Raw genomic sequence first — 18,384 nt, 5'->3', positions numbered from 1 at the left:
CGCACTTCTGGGAGGTGTGTCAGTGGGTTTGGGCCGCACTTCTGGGAGGTGTGTCAGTGGGGGTGGGCCGCACTTCTGGGAGGTGTGTCAGTGGGGGTGGGCCGCACTTCTGGGAGGTGTGTCAGTGGGTTTGGGCCGCACTTCTGGGAGGTGTGTCAGTGGGGGTGGGCCGCACTTCTGGGAGGTGTGTCAGTGGGTTTGGGCCGCACTTCTGGGAGGTGTGTCAGTGGGGGTGGGCCGCACTTCTGGGAGGTGTGTCAGTGGGTTTGGGCCGCACTTCTGGGAGGTGTGTCAGTGGGTTTGGGCCGCACTTCTGGGAGGTGTGTCAGTGGGTTTGGGCCGCACTTCTGGGAGGTGTGTCAGTGGGTTTGGGCCGCACTTCTGGGAGGTGTGTCAGTGGGGGTGGGCTGCACTTCTGGGAGGTGTGTCAGTGGGGGTGGGCTGCACTTCTGGGAGGTGTGTCAGTGGGGGTGGGCTGCACTTCTGGGAGGTGTGTCAGTGGGGGTGGGCTGCACTTCTGGGAGGTGTGTCAGTGGAGGTGGGCTGCACTTCTGGGAGGTGCGTCAGTGCTGGGCCTGCCTGGTGGCTGGGATCTGGAGGAGCCACCTGGTGGTGAGGTTGGGAACTAATCTGGGTACCAGGGAACAAAGCTAAGGCAGACAGCACTGTTGTTCCTCTGCAGTGTGAGAACCAAGAACTACATGAATTCCAGGTGCTAGTCAGGACACAGACATATACCCCAATGGCCCACTTCCCCAGGCGTAAAGTGAATCCAGAACAGAAAAGATTCAGTTTCAATCCTCTGACCCCCACTCCAAAAGAAACTCAACAGAAATGTATCCTGTGAACATCTAAACTACTCTCTCCAAAGCCTGGAGCCCCATACCTGCCTTGCACACCCACCCTCTCATACTCCACCCCTCTCAGTATTCTTCTTTCACAGCTCCTCTAAGCACACTGGCTGGGTATCTTTGGTCATGGCTGGGGTTGACCATAAGTCTGACCTAACATCCCAGAGAGCTAAAGCTAAGTGTGACAAACAGGTGGGCTTTTTTTTATTAAAATATTCCCATATTATTAGATCACAGTACTTCCTCTACAGCAAGACCAGTGCCCCATCCAGGAGACTGTGTAAAATGCCCAGTTTCCGTGGGACAGGTGAGAACTTGTAAAGAAACGGGCACTGGCCGTATGATCTGGATGTGCACAAGGTCATTTAACAGAGGCAGAATAAGCACGATGGGTTCCTATGGATGTGTCACACATACAAAGACCACAGGGTACAAAAATCGCTCCTCAAGTGAATGTCAGAATTCTCCAGGGTAAGTTTTATAACATGTCAAGGCCAAAACTTTCCATGAGAATATAGCTAGTAAATTAGTAGGAAAGTTATAGCTACAAATTTTCTCTTTTCGAACATCTTTGCCTCAGAACCTTCTACAGAAGCTCAGGGCAGCGGTCTATGCAAGGCCCATGGCCCGCTCGGCGAACCAGCATGCTGCGCGGACCCGAGGTCTCATACTTACCAGAAGTTCTTTATACTTTGGCCTTTTGGATTCGTCCTTTGTAAGGCTAAAGTAACAAAAATAACATTATTAAAATGAAGACACATTTACCCCAAGTATTTTTTGTTTTTTCACAAATGAAACATTAAAAAGAATAAAGTAGTTTTTTCCTTCAGATACAAAGGTACAAGGCAGACAACCTGCCAGACTCAGAAAATGTGAAACACCAGGTGATCTATGAGAAAGGGAAAAGCAAAGCATTTTCAAGAATGTAAAGAAGATATACTAAATGCTCTGGCTTTTTGCTCGTAAACATATGTGTATTTTTTTTAAGTTTTTTTTTTTTTAATTGATTTCAGAGAGAGGAAGGGAGAGGGAGAGAGAAATAGAAACATCAATGATGAGAGATGGTGATTGATCAGCTGCCTCCTGCACACCCCCAGCTGGGTATCCAGCCTGCAACCCAGGCATGTGCCCCGACCAGGAATCGAACCAGGATCTCCTGGATCATAGGTCGATGCTCAACCACTGAGCCATGCCGGATGGGCTAAACATATTTTTAAGTCATTTTGGATAAGCAATAATTATCAAAAATAAGCAAATAATAACAAAACCTGTTGTATTTAAAATACAGATTGAAACAGCACAAAGCACAACTGTATATTACCATATCTGCAAGTTTATTCTCATGTCCTACACACACAGGGGCACAAGCGCACACACACGCACATCCATTAAAAGATGGACAGATAACATTAACAGGTGTGGGTTTCACATTCCCTGAAATAAGGTTTCAGAGAGCCAATATATAGTTCTACCAATGGAGCTTTGGGCCCACTCTACTACGCACACCCAGCCATGTTATCTGTTATGTCACAGCAGAGACCCACCCATGAAAGTCTGACCTGGTAGTATCTTGACTTGGTAAAAGCTTCCAAGTACAATCTCACTACTAGAACCACATCAGAATAAGATGGTCAGTCTCACCTGGGCAGTATTTCTGTAAAGGGTACTAGAAATTGGGAGGCAGAGGCTGCTCACCACCAGGCTAGCTGGAGCCTTCCATGCAGCTGCAATGACCCAGGGTCCCAGCTTGGAAGGCGAGTGCTATGAGAAGGCTCCCTTCCCCGGTGTCAAGTACCAGTGTTGCTAAGATTAAATAAACTTCCCTGTTCTCACTACCTGTTTTTGAGTATTCATAAGTCAAGTACTCACCACAAGTTGACAAAGTTGATGAAACTTGGAGAGAACTCCCTTTCCTCTGAATTACTCAGTTGTGGAGGATCTCCTTTCACGACTTGTGTTAGTTGATCAAATACACTATTCCACTTTGGATAAGGAAACCGGCCTGTGGCCAACTCGTACTAAAAAGAGCACAGAGGAAAAAGCAAAATACACTGAGGCATTATTTACTACTCCTCACTGAAATGGCCACGTAGAAAAATATCCAAACAAAACTCTTGTAAAGCCTTGAATCAAACCCATCTCTGGTTAAGGTGGTTTTCAGAAGTATTAAGGCTAAGCAGAAGTGATATTAGAATCAAGATAATATAAAGAATTCCATATCAACCAAATTCAAGAACTTGGACTGAAAGGAAACACTGAACTGAAGCCCAGACAAGATCCCCACAAGGCACGCTCCAGGGCAGCTCTGATTCCTGTGTGTGGGATTCTGGAAGGCTGGTTTTAGGGTTGTTGCAGTACAATGTCTGCATAATCTAGAGTCACCTGAGTGGTCAGAGAGTGGTCAAATTCATTTTTAAGATAACAGAACATTCAACACACAAAACGCCCAAAGAGCTCACAGGGAGCAATGTGTGCATCCTGTCCTATTGCCATTCTGCAACCACAGAACGGCTATACGACAGGATGTCACTATTATTGAAGAAACAAGCCAAGGCCCAAACCTTCACCTCGAAGCCTATAATGATGCTGAAGACAGTATCTCTAATCCACACCAATCCACACCTGAAAAATCTATGGTGGATGTTCCAATGTCATGGGCTAAAAATATTTGTGAACTGTACTCTCATCTTTCTCCTGCTCTGTCCTGAGGATAATGAAAACCTAGAAATGGTGCTTTTTCCAAGAAAGACAGCAAAATCTACAGCATGGCCTAAATGAATCCCACTTTATGTGCCTGGACAGGCGATTGATATCATAATATAAAGAGACTCCAAGCTTGTTAGAGAGGAAGATGGCACATGAAAGAGGGCACACCTGAGAAAATTGTTTCAGTTTCTCCAGCTTAGATTTCATCTTTGTCAGTGCGTCACTGCTACATTACAGAGCCCTAGGCACTTCACAAAACCCCTAGGGAAATAATCAATCATGGTTTGATTTTTAAGGTATACAATATACTTTTATTCAACAACTAGAAGATATAGTCCCTGTAATTATAGCTATGAGGGGGGAAAATAGGTAAATAAAATCAAAGGCTAGAAGAGATAAGGAGCAGTTCTGGCAGAAGACTGATTAAACTTTCTTTAGCTTCTAAATTTCTTGTTACACTGCCAGGCCAAGGCTGGGTCGACATCAACATACCAGTGTGATCCCCAAACTCCAGACATCAGAGCGGACATCATAGCCTTGTCGTGACGCACTCGGGTCTATTCTCTCCGGCTGGAACACAAAGAGAAGCAGAGTCACTAGTGATTCGCCTCGCCGAGGAGCAGGGAAGTGGAGCACTAGCTGGGCAGGTAGGCCGGTGTCAGCACAAAGCACCATTAAAAACAATCAACAGCAAAAGAATAACATACAGACAGATGAAAAAGACCACCTCAGTCAATGGCTTCCTCCATAAAGGGAACACAAGCAACTCTTCTAATTGCCCCCTAAATACTCACAGCACTTACCAGCCTGAAGCTGAGAACAGACGAAGGGAGGGAGAGACAAACAGAACATTGGGAAAATGTAACAAATAAAGAATTGCAGGGTCAGCTTAACAAGTAGTGGTTAACAGGAAAAGAAAGACTAAGTCTTCTCTGTTCCAGTGAGTAAGGCCCTACTGCAATATATTTGAGATATAAAAGCAAATGTAAATTTATTATAATTTATTAAATGTAAATTTAATAAAAATGTAAATAAAATGTAAATTTATTATAATTATTTTACCCATTCTTCATCATAAAGCTAAATTTATCAATATGCATGTCTACTGGTCATTTTTAACCAAATTAAACATGACCAATGTAGCAATATATCATCCTATCATTTAAATAGCTAAAATCACTTTTGTAATTTCTGCCTTTCATCTCCTTAAATAAGAGACCATTGTCTACAGTGTGCCAAGGATGGAGAAGATGAGAGACAGGGTATCAGTGGCGGAGCAGACCGTGGATCCTTAACTAAGGCTGAGAGTAGCCGCTGCGGAAACGCATGTCCAGAGGAGCACACTAGGTGACCGTGTTGCATCCTCTGCCTGTCAGCAACAGCTAGCTTGGACACTACAAATTTTGTTTTGAATATAAGTACTGTGGGTGCATAAATTTTCATTGTAAACTATTTACTTTATTTTTAATTAAAAATGTATTTTTTTCCTAATGATATGCATTACATAAAAATCCCAGATAATTGACCAAAACAGAAAACAGTCCATCCAACAGCAGCAGAATATACATTATTTTCAAGCTCACATGGAACATCCACTAATACAGACCATATTCTGTGCTATAAAACACACCTTATTTTTTAAAATTGAAATCATACAAAGCATATTCTCAGTCCACAAAATAATTAAATCAAAAATCAGTAACAGAAAGATACCTGAAGAATCCCCAAATATTTGGAGATTAAACAACACACTTCTAAATATACACATGGAGCACAGAAGTCTAAGAAAATGTAAAAAAGTATTTCAAACAAAATAAAATTGAAATAACAACTTATCAAAATTTGTGGAATGCAGCAACAGCAACGCTCAAGGAAAATGTACAGCACTAAATGCATATGTTACGAGAAGACAGATTGAAAAGTAATAACCTAACTTTACATTTTAAGGAATTAGAAAAAGAAATAAACCCAAAGCAAGTAGAAGGAAGACGTCATAAAAAGTAGAGTAGAAATAAGTGAAATAGGGAAGGAAAAAAAACTAGAGGGGGGGAAAAAAAAAATCAACAAAATCAAACGCTGGTTCTTTAGAAAGATCAACAAAATTGACAACCCTTTAGCTATACTGCCCAACAGTAAAGACTCAAATTATTAAAATCAGAATGAAAAGCGGGGACATCACTACTGATCTTACAGAAGTAGATGAAATGGATACATTCTTTGAACACGAAAATCCACCAAAAATAATACAGAAACCTGAAAAACTTTTAAACTGTTTTTCCAAAGAATTTATTAATAAAGCCTTCCCATGAAGGAAAGTCCAGACCCAGATGGGTTCACCAGTCTTACACATTATTTTTCCCCAAAATAAAGAAGGTATGCCTCCCAACTATTTCATGATTCCAATATAATCATTTATAAAAACCGAACAAAGACAAGACAATAATCCCTCATAAACACAAATAAAATTTCTAACAAAATGCAAACAAATCTAATCCAGCAACACATGAAGAGGTAATATATCATAACCAGGTGGAGTTTATCTCAGGAATACAAAGCTGGCTTAATATTTGAAAATCAACGTAAGGCATCACATTTACAGAATAATGGAGAAAAACTGTATTATCATCTCAATGAATGTAGGATTGGCATCTGACAAAACTCAGTAATAACAGCAACTAAGGAGAGAAGGAAATTTCATTTCATAAAGGTCACCTGAAAATAACCTAAAGCTAACATGATACTTAGTGGTGAAATATCAAACTCTGTCCTTCATAATTAATATGCTGGAACAAAACAATTCCTAATTAATACATTCAGCATGACTGGAGGTCCTAGCCAGGACAAAAAGGAAAGGGGGGAAAACACAGTGCCTTTATTCACAGACATTTGAATTTCTACAACTGTTTACAGAGAAAATCCCTACCAGCAAGGCCACAGGACACAATGTCAAAATATGAAAATCAGTTGCATATCTATAATATCAAAATATTAGAAAATATATTTTATAATTCCATTCACAATAGTAGCATCAAAATACATGAATTCCTTAGGAATAAACTTAAAAGGTGCTCAACAGTTCCACACTGAAACCTCAAACATTGCTGATGACAAAAAGATCTAAATAAATGGAGAACCACAGCAGGTACTAAAAACAGTCATATCAAGCATGCAGGAGTGACTGGATAATAAATTACGGTCTATCAATACAATGAAAAACTTCTCAGCAATAAAAGAATAAACTAGCACATGAGATTACGTACATTTATATACAACTCTAGGAGAAGCAAATTAAACTGATAGTGACAGAAAATAGGACCAACCTTTGGGTGATATACATGTGTTATATCCTGATGGGTGAGGTGATTACATGAGTAGCTACAATTGTCAAAATTAAATTGTACCCTGAAAATGAGTGGCTATCATTTGTGGTTATGGTGATAATGTCATTCTGATACTATTGTATGTTTATATCACTAAGAGCTGGAATTTCTAGCTATGTGTGTTAGGAAAACTTATCCAGCTTCTGGAAATCAGTCAAAATAAGGATTCCACTTCCTTCCGATATCACACTGAAGCACTGTCCAACAAGTGCACCCAGATTATTATTTAAGTACACTTGCTTCACTTAGTATTTATTATTCATGAGTACCCAGGCACTTCAGTTACATGATAACTTATAGATCTTTGTCCAGCAGGGATGCAAATTATTTTGTGCAATAACCCCAAAAGTTATTGTTTTATTGACCTGGAGATAATCAGCATTTAAATCAGTATTTAAATCAGTCACCTCATTCTAGCATCTGTTCTTCAGTGACTGTGAATACTGAATTACTCAAATGTTCTTTCAGCCAGTTTCATCACCCTGTCCATCCAGTTTTCTCATTAATGAGCTAAATATAATTTTGACACACGGTCACTCTTTATATGTATGTGTAATATTTTTAACATTTTGAAACTTATTCTTTGAGAGCAAAGATTTAAGATCCATGAAATCAACTGAAGACCCTATATCCTAAAATTAAATCAGAACTATAGGTTTAAAATCAGAAAGGTTTTTAAAAGTATAACAGGAAAATAAACAACTTAGAGAATAAGATATGTAACATTAACAAAAACAGCAAAAAAGTGATAGATAAAGCAATTTTCCATCCAAAACAAACATATAATTTACAATAAACACACAAGTTACACTGTATTAAAATATATAAGATAAAAAACAGAATAAGGAAAAATTGATATAATCACAGTTAACAAATTTTGAACAAATTCTTCTCAATTTTTTTTAATTGAAATATAATTTAAAAATTAAATTAATTAATAATTAAGGAAAAAAAGAAGCACTGAATAAATGTAATTAATAATGCAGAACAGCCAAGCTGAAGTGGTTCAGGGGTTGAGCATCGACCTATGATCCAGGAGATCCTGGTTCCATTCCTGGTCAGGGCACATGCCCGGGTTGTGGGCTCAATTCCCAGTAGGGGGTGTGCAGGAGGCAGCCGATCAATCAGTCTCATCAATGATGTTTCTATCTCTCTCTCTCCCTTCCTCTCTCTGAAATCAACAGACATATTTTTAAAAATAATAATAATAATGCAAAACAGACCTTTTTCCAGTGTTTCATTTTTTAATTGACCATTTATCATGCTAAAAAAGAATCTTAATATGTCCCAAAATGCAGAAAAGCACAGGTTAAAATGCTTTGAAAACAAGAAATAAGCCAAAAGATTAACAAGGATCATTGAGACACTTTATATTGGTTAGCAATGTTGTGTAACAAATTACCCCAAAAGTTAATCGCTTAAAACAACAAACATTTTATCTCACAGTTTCTGTGAATCGGTACTTAAGGGGAATTTTCGATGGGTGGTTCTGACTTGGGGTCTTTTATGAGGCTGAAATCAAGATGTCAGCTTGGGTTGAAGGCTTTACTGGGGCTGAAGAATTTGTCACCAAGCTCATTCGCAGGGTTACTGTCAGGAAGCTTCAGTTCCTCATATAAGTCTCTTCATAAAACCGCTTGAGTATTTTCACAAACTGCCAGCTGGCTTCCCCCAAAGTGAGCAACCCAAGAAAAAAAGCAAGGAAGCCACACCATGCCTGTTTACAACCTACTTTCAGAAAGGATACATTGCCATGTCTGCCATATGTTCTGCATTAGAAGTCAGTCACTAAGTTCAGTCTACACTGGGCTGTACTGTCTCCACCTTTTAAAGGGAGGTATATTAAAGAAACTGTGAATAAATTTTAAAATTACATGAAAACAGCAGGAAAGCAGTGATTCCTTTCATATAAGGGATCCTCAAGAGTAATAGCTAATTTCTCATCAGAAACCATGGATGACGAAAGGGAATGCAATGACACAATTTAAAGTGTTGAAAGAAAAAGTCAGTCATCCAAGAATGCCATATCTAGCAAAACTGTCCTTCAAAACTGAAGGCCTAGCCTAGTCGATGTGGCTCAGCAGTTGATCATTGACCTATGATCCAGGAGATCCTGGTTCGATTTCTGGTCAGGGCACATGCCAGGGATGCGGGCTCGATCCCCAGGAGGGGGTATGCAGGAGACATTCGATCACTCTCATCACTGTTGTTTCTCTCTCTCTCTCTCTCGCTTTCTCTCTCTGAAATCAACAAAATATATATATATATATATATATATATATATATATATATATTTTTTTTTTTTTTTTAATATATCTTTATTGATTTCAGAGAGAGGAAAGGAGAGGGAGAGGGAGAGATAGAAACATCAATGATGAGAGAGTCATTGATCGAGCCCGCAACTAGCGCATGTGCCCTGACCGGGAATTGAACCCTGATCGTCTGGATCCTAGGTCGATGCTCAACCACTGAGCCACGCCCAGCTGGGCAACAAAATATATTTTAAAAAACTGAAGGCCTATTAAGACACTCACAGATAAACAAAGAGAGTATGAAAGGACACTAGACAGTAAATATAAATAAATATAGGTAAATATAAATAAATATAGACAGTAAATATAGGTAAATATAAAAGCCATTATGATTATATTTTTGGTTCATAACTCCTCTTTGGTTTCTATATGATTTCAAAGACAAATGAATAAAATAATTATAAATCTATGTTGCTAGGCAAACAACATTTACAGATATGATTAGTGACAGTAACATACAGGAGGTGGAACAGTATACTGGCAGAGTTTTTGTATGCTATTGAAGCTAAGTTGGTAGTATTTCAAACAAAACTTGTAAGTGTAGGATATTAACTGTAATGAACATGGTAACCATTAAGAAAATATCTAAAAAATAGCCCGGCCGGGCGTGGCTCAGAGGTTGAGCACTGACCTAGGATCCAGGAGATCCTGGTTCGATTCCTGGTCAGGGCACATGCCTGGGTTGTGGGCTCGGTACCACGTCAGGGACAGGCAAGAGGCAGCTGATCAATGACTCTCTCATCATTGTTTCTCTCTCTCTCCCTTTCCCTTCCTCTCTGTGAACTCAATAAAGATATACTAAAAAAAAGGATAAAAAAGAAATATCTAAAAAATATACAGAAGAGGAGAAGAAAATAAAAAAGGTGTACCCCCCCAAATCAAATAAAAAACCAAGCAGCCACAAAAAATATATAAGTTATACAGAAAACAAAGAACAAATGACAGAAGCCCTACCTTATCAGTAATTATTTTAAATGTAAATTGATTAAACTCTCTAATAAAAAGGTAGAGATTAGCAGAATGAATAAGGAACCATGATCTTAATGTATGCTGTCTACAAGGGACTCATTTTAGATCTAAAAGTACAGCTATGTTGAAAGAGAAAGAATGTGTCCTAACATGTGGTCTGTCTTTGAGAATGTCCCATGTGTGCCTGGCTGGGAGTGGCTCAGTGGTTGAGCATCGACCTAGGATCCAGGTGATCGGGGTTCGATTCCCAGTCAGGGCACATGCCCGGGTTGCAGGCTAGCCGATCAATGACTCTCTCATCATTGATGTTTCTATCTCTCTCTCTCTCTCTCCCTCCCTCTCCTTTCCTCTCTCTGAAATCAATAAGGATATATTTTTAAAAAATAAGAGAATGTCCCATGTGTACTTGAGGAGAATGCCTATTCTACAGCTTTGGGGTGAAATGTTCTGTAAATGTCAATTAAATCCATCAGATCTAATGTGTCATTTAGAGTCACTGTTTCCTTTTGTTTATTTTTTTGTCTGGAAGATCTATCCAGTAAAGTCAGTGTGCTGTTCAAGTCCCCTACTAGGACTGTATTGCTGTCAATCTCTCCTTTAAAGTCCTCCGGAAGTTTGTTGTTGTTTTTTTCCAGCCTGTGTGTCTTTTGATCTGAGGTTGGTCTCTTGTAGACAGCATATATTTGGGTCTTATTTTCTTATCCATTCAGCTACCCTATGTCCTTTGATTGGAGAGTTTAATCCATTTATATTTAAGGTTATTATTGATAGGTACTGATCTCTTGCCATTTCTTAATATGCCTATGTTTCTCATTCTCTCTATTTCAACTTCTTATTACAGCAGTCCCTTTAACATTTCTTCGTTAAATTAATATTTTAACATTGCTGGTTTGGTGGTGATAAATTCATTCTCCAAGATAGACCACATGTTAGGACACAAAACAAGTCTCTACAAGTTCAAAAAGATTGAAATCATATCAAGCATCTTCTCGGACATTTACACTGTGGAATACTATGCAGCTGTAAAAACTAAGGATTCCTTACCCTTTGAGACAGCATGGTGGGATCTGGAGAGTATTATGCTAAGTGAAGTAAGCCAGGCAGAGAAAGACAAGTGTCACATGGTCTCAATCATATGTGGAATCTAATTAACAAAATAAACAGATGAACAAAATAGATCCAGAGACATAGAAGCATGGAACAGATTGAGGAATCTCAGAGGAAAGGCAGGGGTGGGTGGGGAGAGATTAACATCAGAATTTATATGCATATGTGCATAACCCACAGACACAGACAATAATGGGGTAAAGGCCTGGGGGAGGGGTACAGGGTAGAGGGGATCAATGGGGGGAAAAAGGGGACATTTGTAATATTTTCAACAATAAGGATAATTTTTTTATAAAAAGGAAAGAGAAAGAATGGAAAAAGTTATTCAATGCAATAGTAATCAAGGGTGAGCTGGAATGATTATACTAATATTAGAAAAAGCAGTCTTTAAGTCAAAACTGTTACAAGAGCTCAGCCGGTATGGCTTAGTGGTTGAGCATGACCCATGAGCCTGGAGGTCACGGTTGGATTCCCAGTCAGGCCACATGCCTGGGTTGTGGGCTTGATCCCCAGTAGGGGGCATGCAGGAGGCAGCCGATCAATGATTCTCTCTCATCACTGATGTTTCCATCTCTCCCTCTCCCTTCCTCTCTCTGAAATCAATAAAAACATATATTTTTTAAAAAACTGTAGCAAGAAACAAAAGATCAATAAAAATCTATAAAAGAATCGATTATGAAGAAGATATAATAATAATGATAAACATATGCACACTAAACGACAGAGCTGTAAAACACATGAAGCAAACACTGACAGAACTGAAGAAATACACAGATCTATAATAACAGATGGGAGTTCGAGACCCCACTTCAAATAATGGATAGAACATTTTGACAGAAAATCAGTAAGAAAACAGAGGACTTGGATAGCAATATAAACCAGGTGAACCTAAATGATACATGCAGAACACTTCAATCAACAACAGCAGAATACACATTTTTCTCAAGTGCACATGGGACATGCTCCAAGACAGACCATATGTTAGTCCACAAAACAAGTCTCAATGATGTCATGCAAAGTGCCTTCTCCAAACACAGTGGAATGAAGCTAGAAATCAGTAACAAAATGAAAACTGGAAAATTTACAAATACGTGGAAATTAAACAACACAACTAAACAACCAATCAATGGGTCAAAGAAGAAAACAATAGAAAATACTTTAAGATGAATGAAAACACAAACACTGATTAACAACACTGTGGAATTCAAGAAAGCAGTTGTCAGAAGGAAATTTTTAACTGTAAACACCTATATTAAAGTGAAGAAAGATCTCAAATAACATAACTTTGTACGTTCAGTAATTAGAAAAAAGACCAAACTCAAAGACAGCAGAAGTAAGGAAATAAAGATTAAAGCAGAGATCAATGAAACAGAGGGGGAAAAACAACAGAGACAAATCAAAAGTTTATTCTTGGAAAAGATCAACAAAATTGACAAACCGTTATCTAGACTAAGAAAAAAAGAGAAAAGACAAAAATAATTAAAATCAGAAATTCAAGTGAGGACATTATTATTTATCTTACAGAAATAAAGAGTTATAAAAGAATACTATGAACAACTGTATGCCAACGTTAGATAACCTAGATGGAATTAGAAAATCTGAACAGACTTATGGCAAGCAAGGAGACTGAACGCAGTACTAAATGCCTCTCAACAAAAATAAGTCTTAGAGGAACTGCTAAATAATTTCTTTACCAGGCATTCTGAAAATCTGAATGGTCACACAAAGGAAAGAGAATGGACACCATGTTTTCAGTCTTGTATACAAGTGGAAAATAAAAATTACATCCTGAGGAATAAAGTTCTTTTGAAACCAAAGAGAAAGAGACAGCAGAATATGAATATTTTCAAAGTTGGTGAGAAAGATCAAAGGAAGGTAGATAACATCAGCAATTTTCCACTATTGAGGAGATACAACTTGATTAGATTTTCATGCCTAATAGGCTGCATATATTTTAAGAGAAGATTAAGTTAGGGTTTGAAAAATGACCAAGGCAAATAAATTGATATATTTCACAAAGTACTGCTATGAAATGAGTTATCTCTATTACCAATTAAGACTATCTTACAAACAAATACGGATGGGCTGCTACAATGTAAGAAGAGGTACAAGAGGAAAAGCTTAAACACAGAGAAACGGAGGCGACTTTTTAGAAGTCTCTTCAAGTTGCAGGGTACCAGAGGGGACAGTGAGAGGACACTGGGTGAAGGAATCCTTTGAAAATGAACATCATCAATTACTCATTTGGGGGAGGAAAACGGAAAAATTTTGAGGAAGTGAGTTTCTATTTTGCAAATGTTTCAAGTGCTTAAAAGAAAAAAAGCAATTAGTGAAATACCCTATTGTTACCTAACATTATGTTCGTTGCAGTGTGATGCAATATGAAGTACACATCATCTATGAAGCACCCATACCAAAAAATGTATCGTCTGAAACTAGTCATTACAAATAAATCAGACAAATCCAGAATGTGGGACATTCTAAAAACACTCCCAAAAATGTCAAAAGCATTAAAACACAAAACGTAACAACTAAAAGTAATATGTAACCTTGATGTGATCCTTGACTGACAGCTATAAAATACATTTATTTTGAACAACTGGGAAATTTGAGTATGAGCTGTATATCAGATGATACTATGAAATTCTTATTAACTTTTTAAGGTTTATGTTTTAGGTATGGTAATGATAATGTGGTTATACAGAAGAATGCCCTTTTCTTGGGAGATACATGCTGAAGTGTTTAGAATGAAATTCATGACATGTGTGATTTCCTTTCAAATGGTCCAGCACGTATGCACACACACAAACACATCATATATATATATATATATACACACACACATATATGTACATATACAGGGATTGGCAAATGTAGGTTTACAGTTGTTCATATGGAAAATAATACAATAATCAATAAATAATAAAACAAGAATAAACTCTGTCTTGTGTACTCATATTTGTAAACCTACTTTTGCCAACCCCGGGTGTATGTATATGTAAATGTATATGTGTATGTACATAAATACACACACACCCCTAGAGGAGGAGGTGGGGAGGCAGCAAAATGTTAACAACCGGTTTATGAAAAAACTTAAGTTTAAACTCTACACTCTATACACTTTCTATGTTAAATATAATCTAAGAAGTCACAAGTCCTATAGACTAAAGACAAGATACATTGCTGGTATCTTCTGCCAAGATATATCAAAGAAAGTCAAGTCACTCAGAGGCTTGTAAGATGAATGCTGATTATATTCTTGCCTATTTACATGCCTCAGAAGACTGGAATGGACAGAAACACTCGTTCAGTCTGGTCAAGATCAGAGGCAGAGTCTGCCATCAGGCTGCTCACTCCAAAGTTGAAGTAGGTCAGCAGAAGGAGAAAAGCCGGCCCCTCCTGGGCGTGTGAACCTTACTTACTTTTACAGAAACTGAAAGTCTACTTCTGTATAAAAGTCACCTGAATGCAAGTATTTAGCTGTATCAGGGCTACAACTGCATTTTTAACATTTACCTAAATCAAATACAATTCTTAGCCAGTGTCACACACCAAAAACATTTAGTCAACCTTAGTACTGAGACAAGCCCTAAAAGTACAGATAACAGTTTACATTTAATTCTCGGGGCATAATTACTAAGTATGTAAATTATATGAATTGCCAATACTCCACGTTTAATTTGTTGTTCTTGCTTTTGAACTGGTTGTTCCATTTATCCCTAATTATCATGATGCATGCACGATCATCCAAACCTTCCCAAGTTTGCCTGGACAGTCACCACAGAGTCCAAACTATAAATGAAGGTATCTTTTTGTATATATTAATGCACACTCACCCACACACACACACCCCCCTCTGACATTTTCATCTGTGGAAAAGGTGAAATGAAAAGATGTAACAATAAAAATAGAGTATTGGAAGCAATAATTCTAAAATACTGTTAAATAACTGAAAATTTTAGAATACAATGACCAGAGTACAGGCAGCAGAGCGTGCACAAAGAACACACGAAATGCTGAGCCTTAAACTATTCACAGGCTGAGAGGTAAGTGAAAAGAACTGTTGATATAAAATTTACTTTTAAATAATGTTGAAAATACAATGTATTCACGTTTATAAAATAAGTGTAAGTTTGGGGATAGCACTGAGCCTGCCCACCCACAAACGAGGTAAGAAGCTGTAATATGCAGCCTACGATGCTTATTTCCTATTGCTTATGGTACTGGGTTTGCAAATACATAAATCAGGAAAGAAGCTGAAAATTAAAAGGAGATAAAAATTATATTCAGCTCTCAGCCAATCTTCCAGTTTAAAAAGAGTCTTAAAGACTGAAACAGAAACCACTGATGAGGAGTGTTTCCATAATGACACAAAGCCTGTCTGTGTCACCATTTAGGCTAGTCTGCTGGTCCCCAAAGAGCCACAGCCACATTAAGGAAGACACCAACACTTAAGGGGAATGTTTATAATATAGACACTAAATTCCAGTCTATGCAGATGCACAGGGGTCAGAGGAGTATGAAATGTGCAGAAGGTTAGTGTAGCTCCGTCTCCCTGAAGGGAAAGAGGCTCCAGGCTGGCAAATACCTAAGGCATCTCCCCTTGCATTTGTTACTGTGCTTCGCCCACCTCTAAAGAAGGAACCAACAATATTCAAAATGTAACCTCAGAATCTGTAAAATACACTGAGTTCTACCATGAACCAAGTCTTCCCATTCTTCTGTGAACCAAGTCTTCCCATTCTTCTGTAACTGGAAACAGTATCGCTTAATGGCCTAGGACACATCACCAACATGTCTACTACAACATATGGAGTGAGAGAAACACAAAGAGACCTTCTGAGATCTAACCATCTAGTTGATTAGTAGAGTTGAATATAATGAAAAAACAATAGTTAGACCACAAATGCTAAGTACCAAATAAGAGGAACAGAGTAAGACAAGAAAACAGGAGTTCGCTGGGATAATTTTGCAGCATTTCATGGAAAAACTAGAACCTGAGCTTGGTCTTTAGGGAGGAGAAAAACATTCTAGCAGGTGAAACTGTATGACCAACCGCAGAGTCCTTGGAAGTACAGCACCAAAGGGCACAGGCTCTGTGCAATGACCATCAAGCAAGAAGGCCTGGCTTTCACTTACTGCCATGTACGGCCTACACCCAGCATCTCTTGTCTTGGCAATGGAATCCACGAGCTGTCCACTGATGCCAAAGTCACAGAGTTTAATATTTCCACTTCTGTCCAGAAGGATATTGGAAGGTTTGATATCTGAAAGAGATAGATGTCATTCAATGTAGAAGTGATCAATCAAATGAGCTACATTCTAAAGTACTTTAAGTAAAAATACTGAAAACCTTAGACAACGTAAGTGACCCAGTCCTTAAAATTTAAGTATATGAGCAGATGAGAAATATGAGATTTCTCTGAAGACCAATGCTTAAAAATTCAATATCAAAAAATGCTATACAATACATTTAGGCATTCTATAATGCTGTTTTTGTTCTCACCAGGAGACATATTCATTTACTTGCTTCAAATTCATTACTTAACAGTCAAAATATGAAAAATGAATTAACCTGTAGGAGTATACTAAGCTACTTTACAGTATGTGCCGAAGACTACACAACTACATACAAGGTATACAAGCTATAAACCCAGAATTTAGTTAAAGCAGAGCTCTATGTATACAAGCTATAAACCCAGAACTTAAAGCAGAGCTTCATGTATACAAGCTATAAGCCCAGAATTTAGTTAAAGCAGAGCTTAACTAATTTAGGAAAGTATCCCCTCCAGTGCATCCAGAGACTACAAACTTTGGGATCAGAGGAGCAAAGTTTAAATCTGGATGTAAAATTCACAATGTGAAATTCTTAAGGTGACCTGTGAACTTTCAGTAGCAACCACAATTTCCTCATCTACAAAATATAAAAACAGTAATTCCTAATACAGTAATTCCTAATTCAGCGTTGTGGAAATTAAAACACATAATACATTGCCTGAACATTATTTAAGCTCAATAAATGCATCCACTTAATAATTATTTCTGCTTGAGAGACTTTTCAGATCTCAGATGGCTGCATCAAGCTTCTCCCAACCAACCCCTTCTTAAGAGCCGTCCTCGAGAAATGAGGTTCATTACCACTCCCAGAGGGTTTGTGCTTTCCCGCAAATCTGACAAAACCGAATCCCTTCACGTGTTTCTACAGGTTTTACACAGTCTTGCCAAACTGGCCCCAGGGTCATCACCTCCTCCTCACTAACAATCAACTTATCGCCAGTTATATGAATCGGCTGTCTAGCTGATTCTCCCCCTTGGCTCGCCAATTCTCTATCTTAATTCTTTTCTCCATTGTGTTGTCACTATCATGGCACAGTGAATAAAAAGTTGAGACAAAAATAAATATAAGACCTAACAAAATCTGTCTATAATTCAGAAAGTGACCTACAAAGAAATCCAGAAAAGATCTCTTACCACCACTGACACAGCGACTGCCTAGCAAACACCCACTCCTAACCACACCATTCTTTCTAATGGAACCTGCGTGAGGATGGGCACCTCAACATCCTCCTCCTCTGTGTGGCTCTAGCCACACCTCCAAATATTGAGTCCTGATTGGTCTAAGAGCATCAGGGTAGTCGCAGGCTCCTGGGAAGGGACTAGTTTATATAAGGGCATGAGGCAATTCTGGTGACTGACAAGAGAAAACAGAGACCTGTAGGGAAGACGTCCCTGCTCCTAAGACAGCAGCAAGGAAGAGGGAGCTTCTTCATGAAGGTGTCATGTCTCGATGTGACACTGGGGACCAGCTTTATTCGTTACTACCCTGAAGATGCAGCGGACAGACCTAGGAGGGTACAGTCTAAAGAAGGGAGCTTGAGCCCTAATCATATTGTGTCAGAACTATATTACAACAGATAATGAATTTCCCTGAAGTGTAAGCCAGTTAGAGTTTTCTATTACGTGTGATCAAAAGCACTCTAACTGCAGTGAAGAAGGTGACCTAATTCAAATTGATAAAAGGACTGCTATAAATTCATCATTTCAGGCAGTCATAGGAAA

At 38.5% G+C, this 18,384-nt stretch overlaps 1 protein-coding gene across 4 annotated transcripts in view; it reads right to left on the bottom strand.

Annotated features, from left to right (window-relative positions):
* Positions 1-18,384, bottom strand: part of MAP2K4 (mitogen-activated protein kinase kinase 4) — a 110,327-nt gene that overhangs the window by 2,835 nt on the left and 89,108 nt on the right. For all 4 annotated transcript variants that reach the window (XM_081115820.1, XM_081115822.1, XM_081115821.1 and 1 more), the window contains 4 exons: positions 16,465-16,592; positions 4,050-4,127; positions 2,721-2,869; positions 1,527-1,572 (listed from right to left, as the gene is read on the bottom strand). In XM_081115820.1, coding sequence (XP_080971946.1) covers positions 1,527-1,572; positions 2,721-2,869; positions 4,050-4,127; positions 16,465-16,592 — 401 coding nt within the window. The remainder of the gene's footprint in view (positions 1-1,526; positions 1,573-2,720; positions 2,870-4,049; positions 4,128-16,464; positions 16,593-18,384) is intronic.

Source organism: Miniopterus schreibersii, assembly GCF_964146895.1.
Source record: "Miniopterus schreibersii genome assembly, chromosome: 16".
Lineage (NCBI taxonomy): Eukaryota > Metazoa > Chordata > Mammalia > Chiroptera > Miniopteridae > Miniopterus > Miniopterus schreibersii.
Note: the sequence above shows the minus strand (reverse complement) of the source record. Positions and strands in the feature narration are given on the sequence as shown.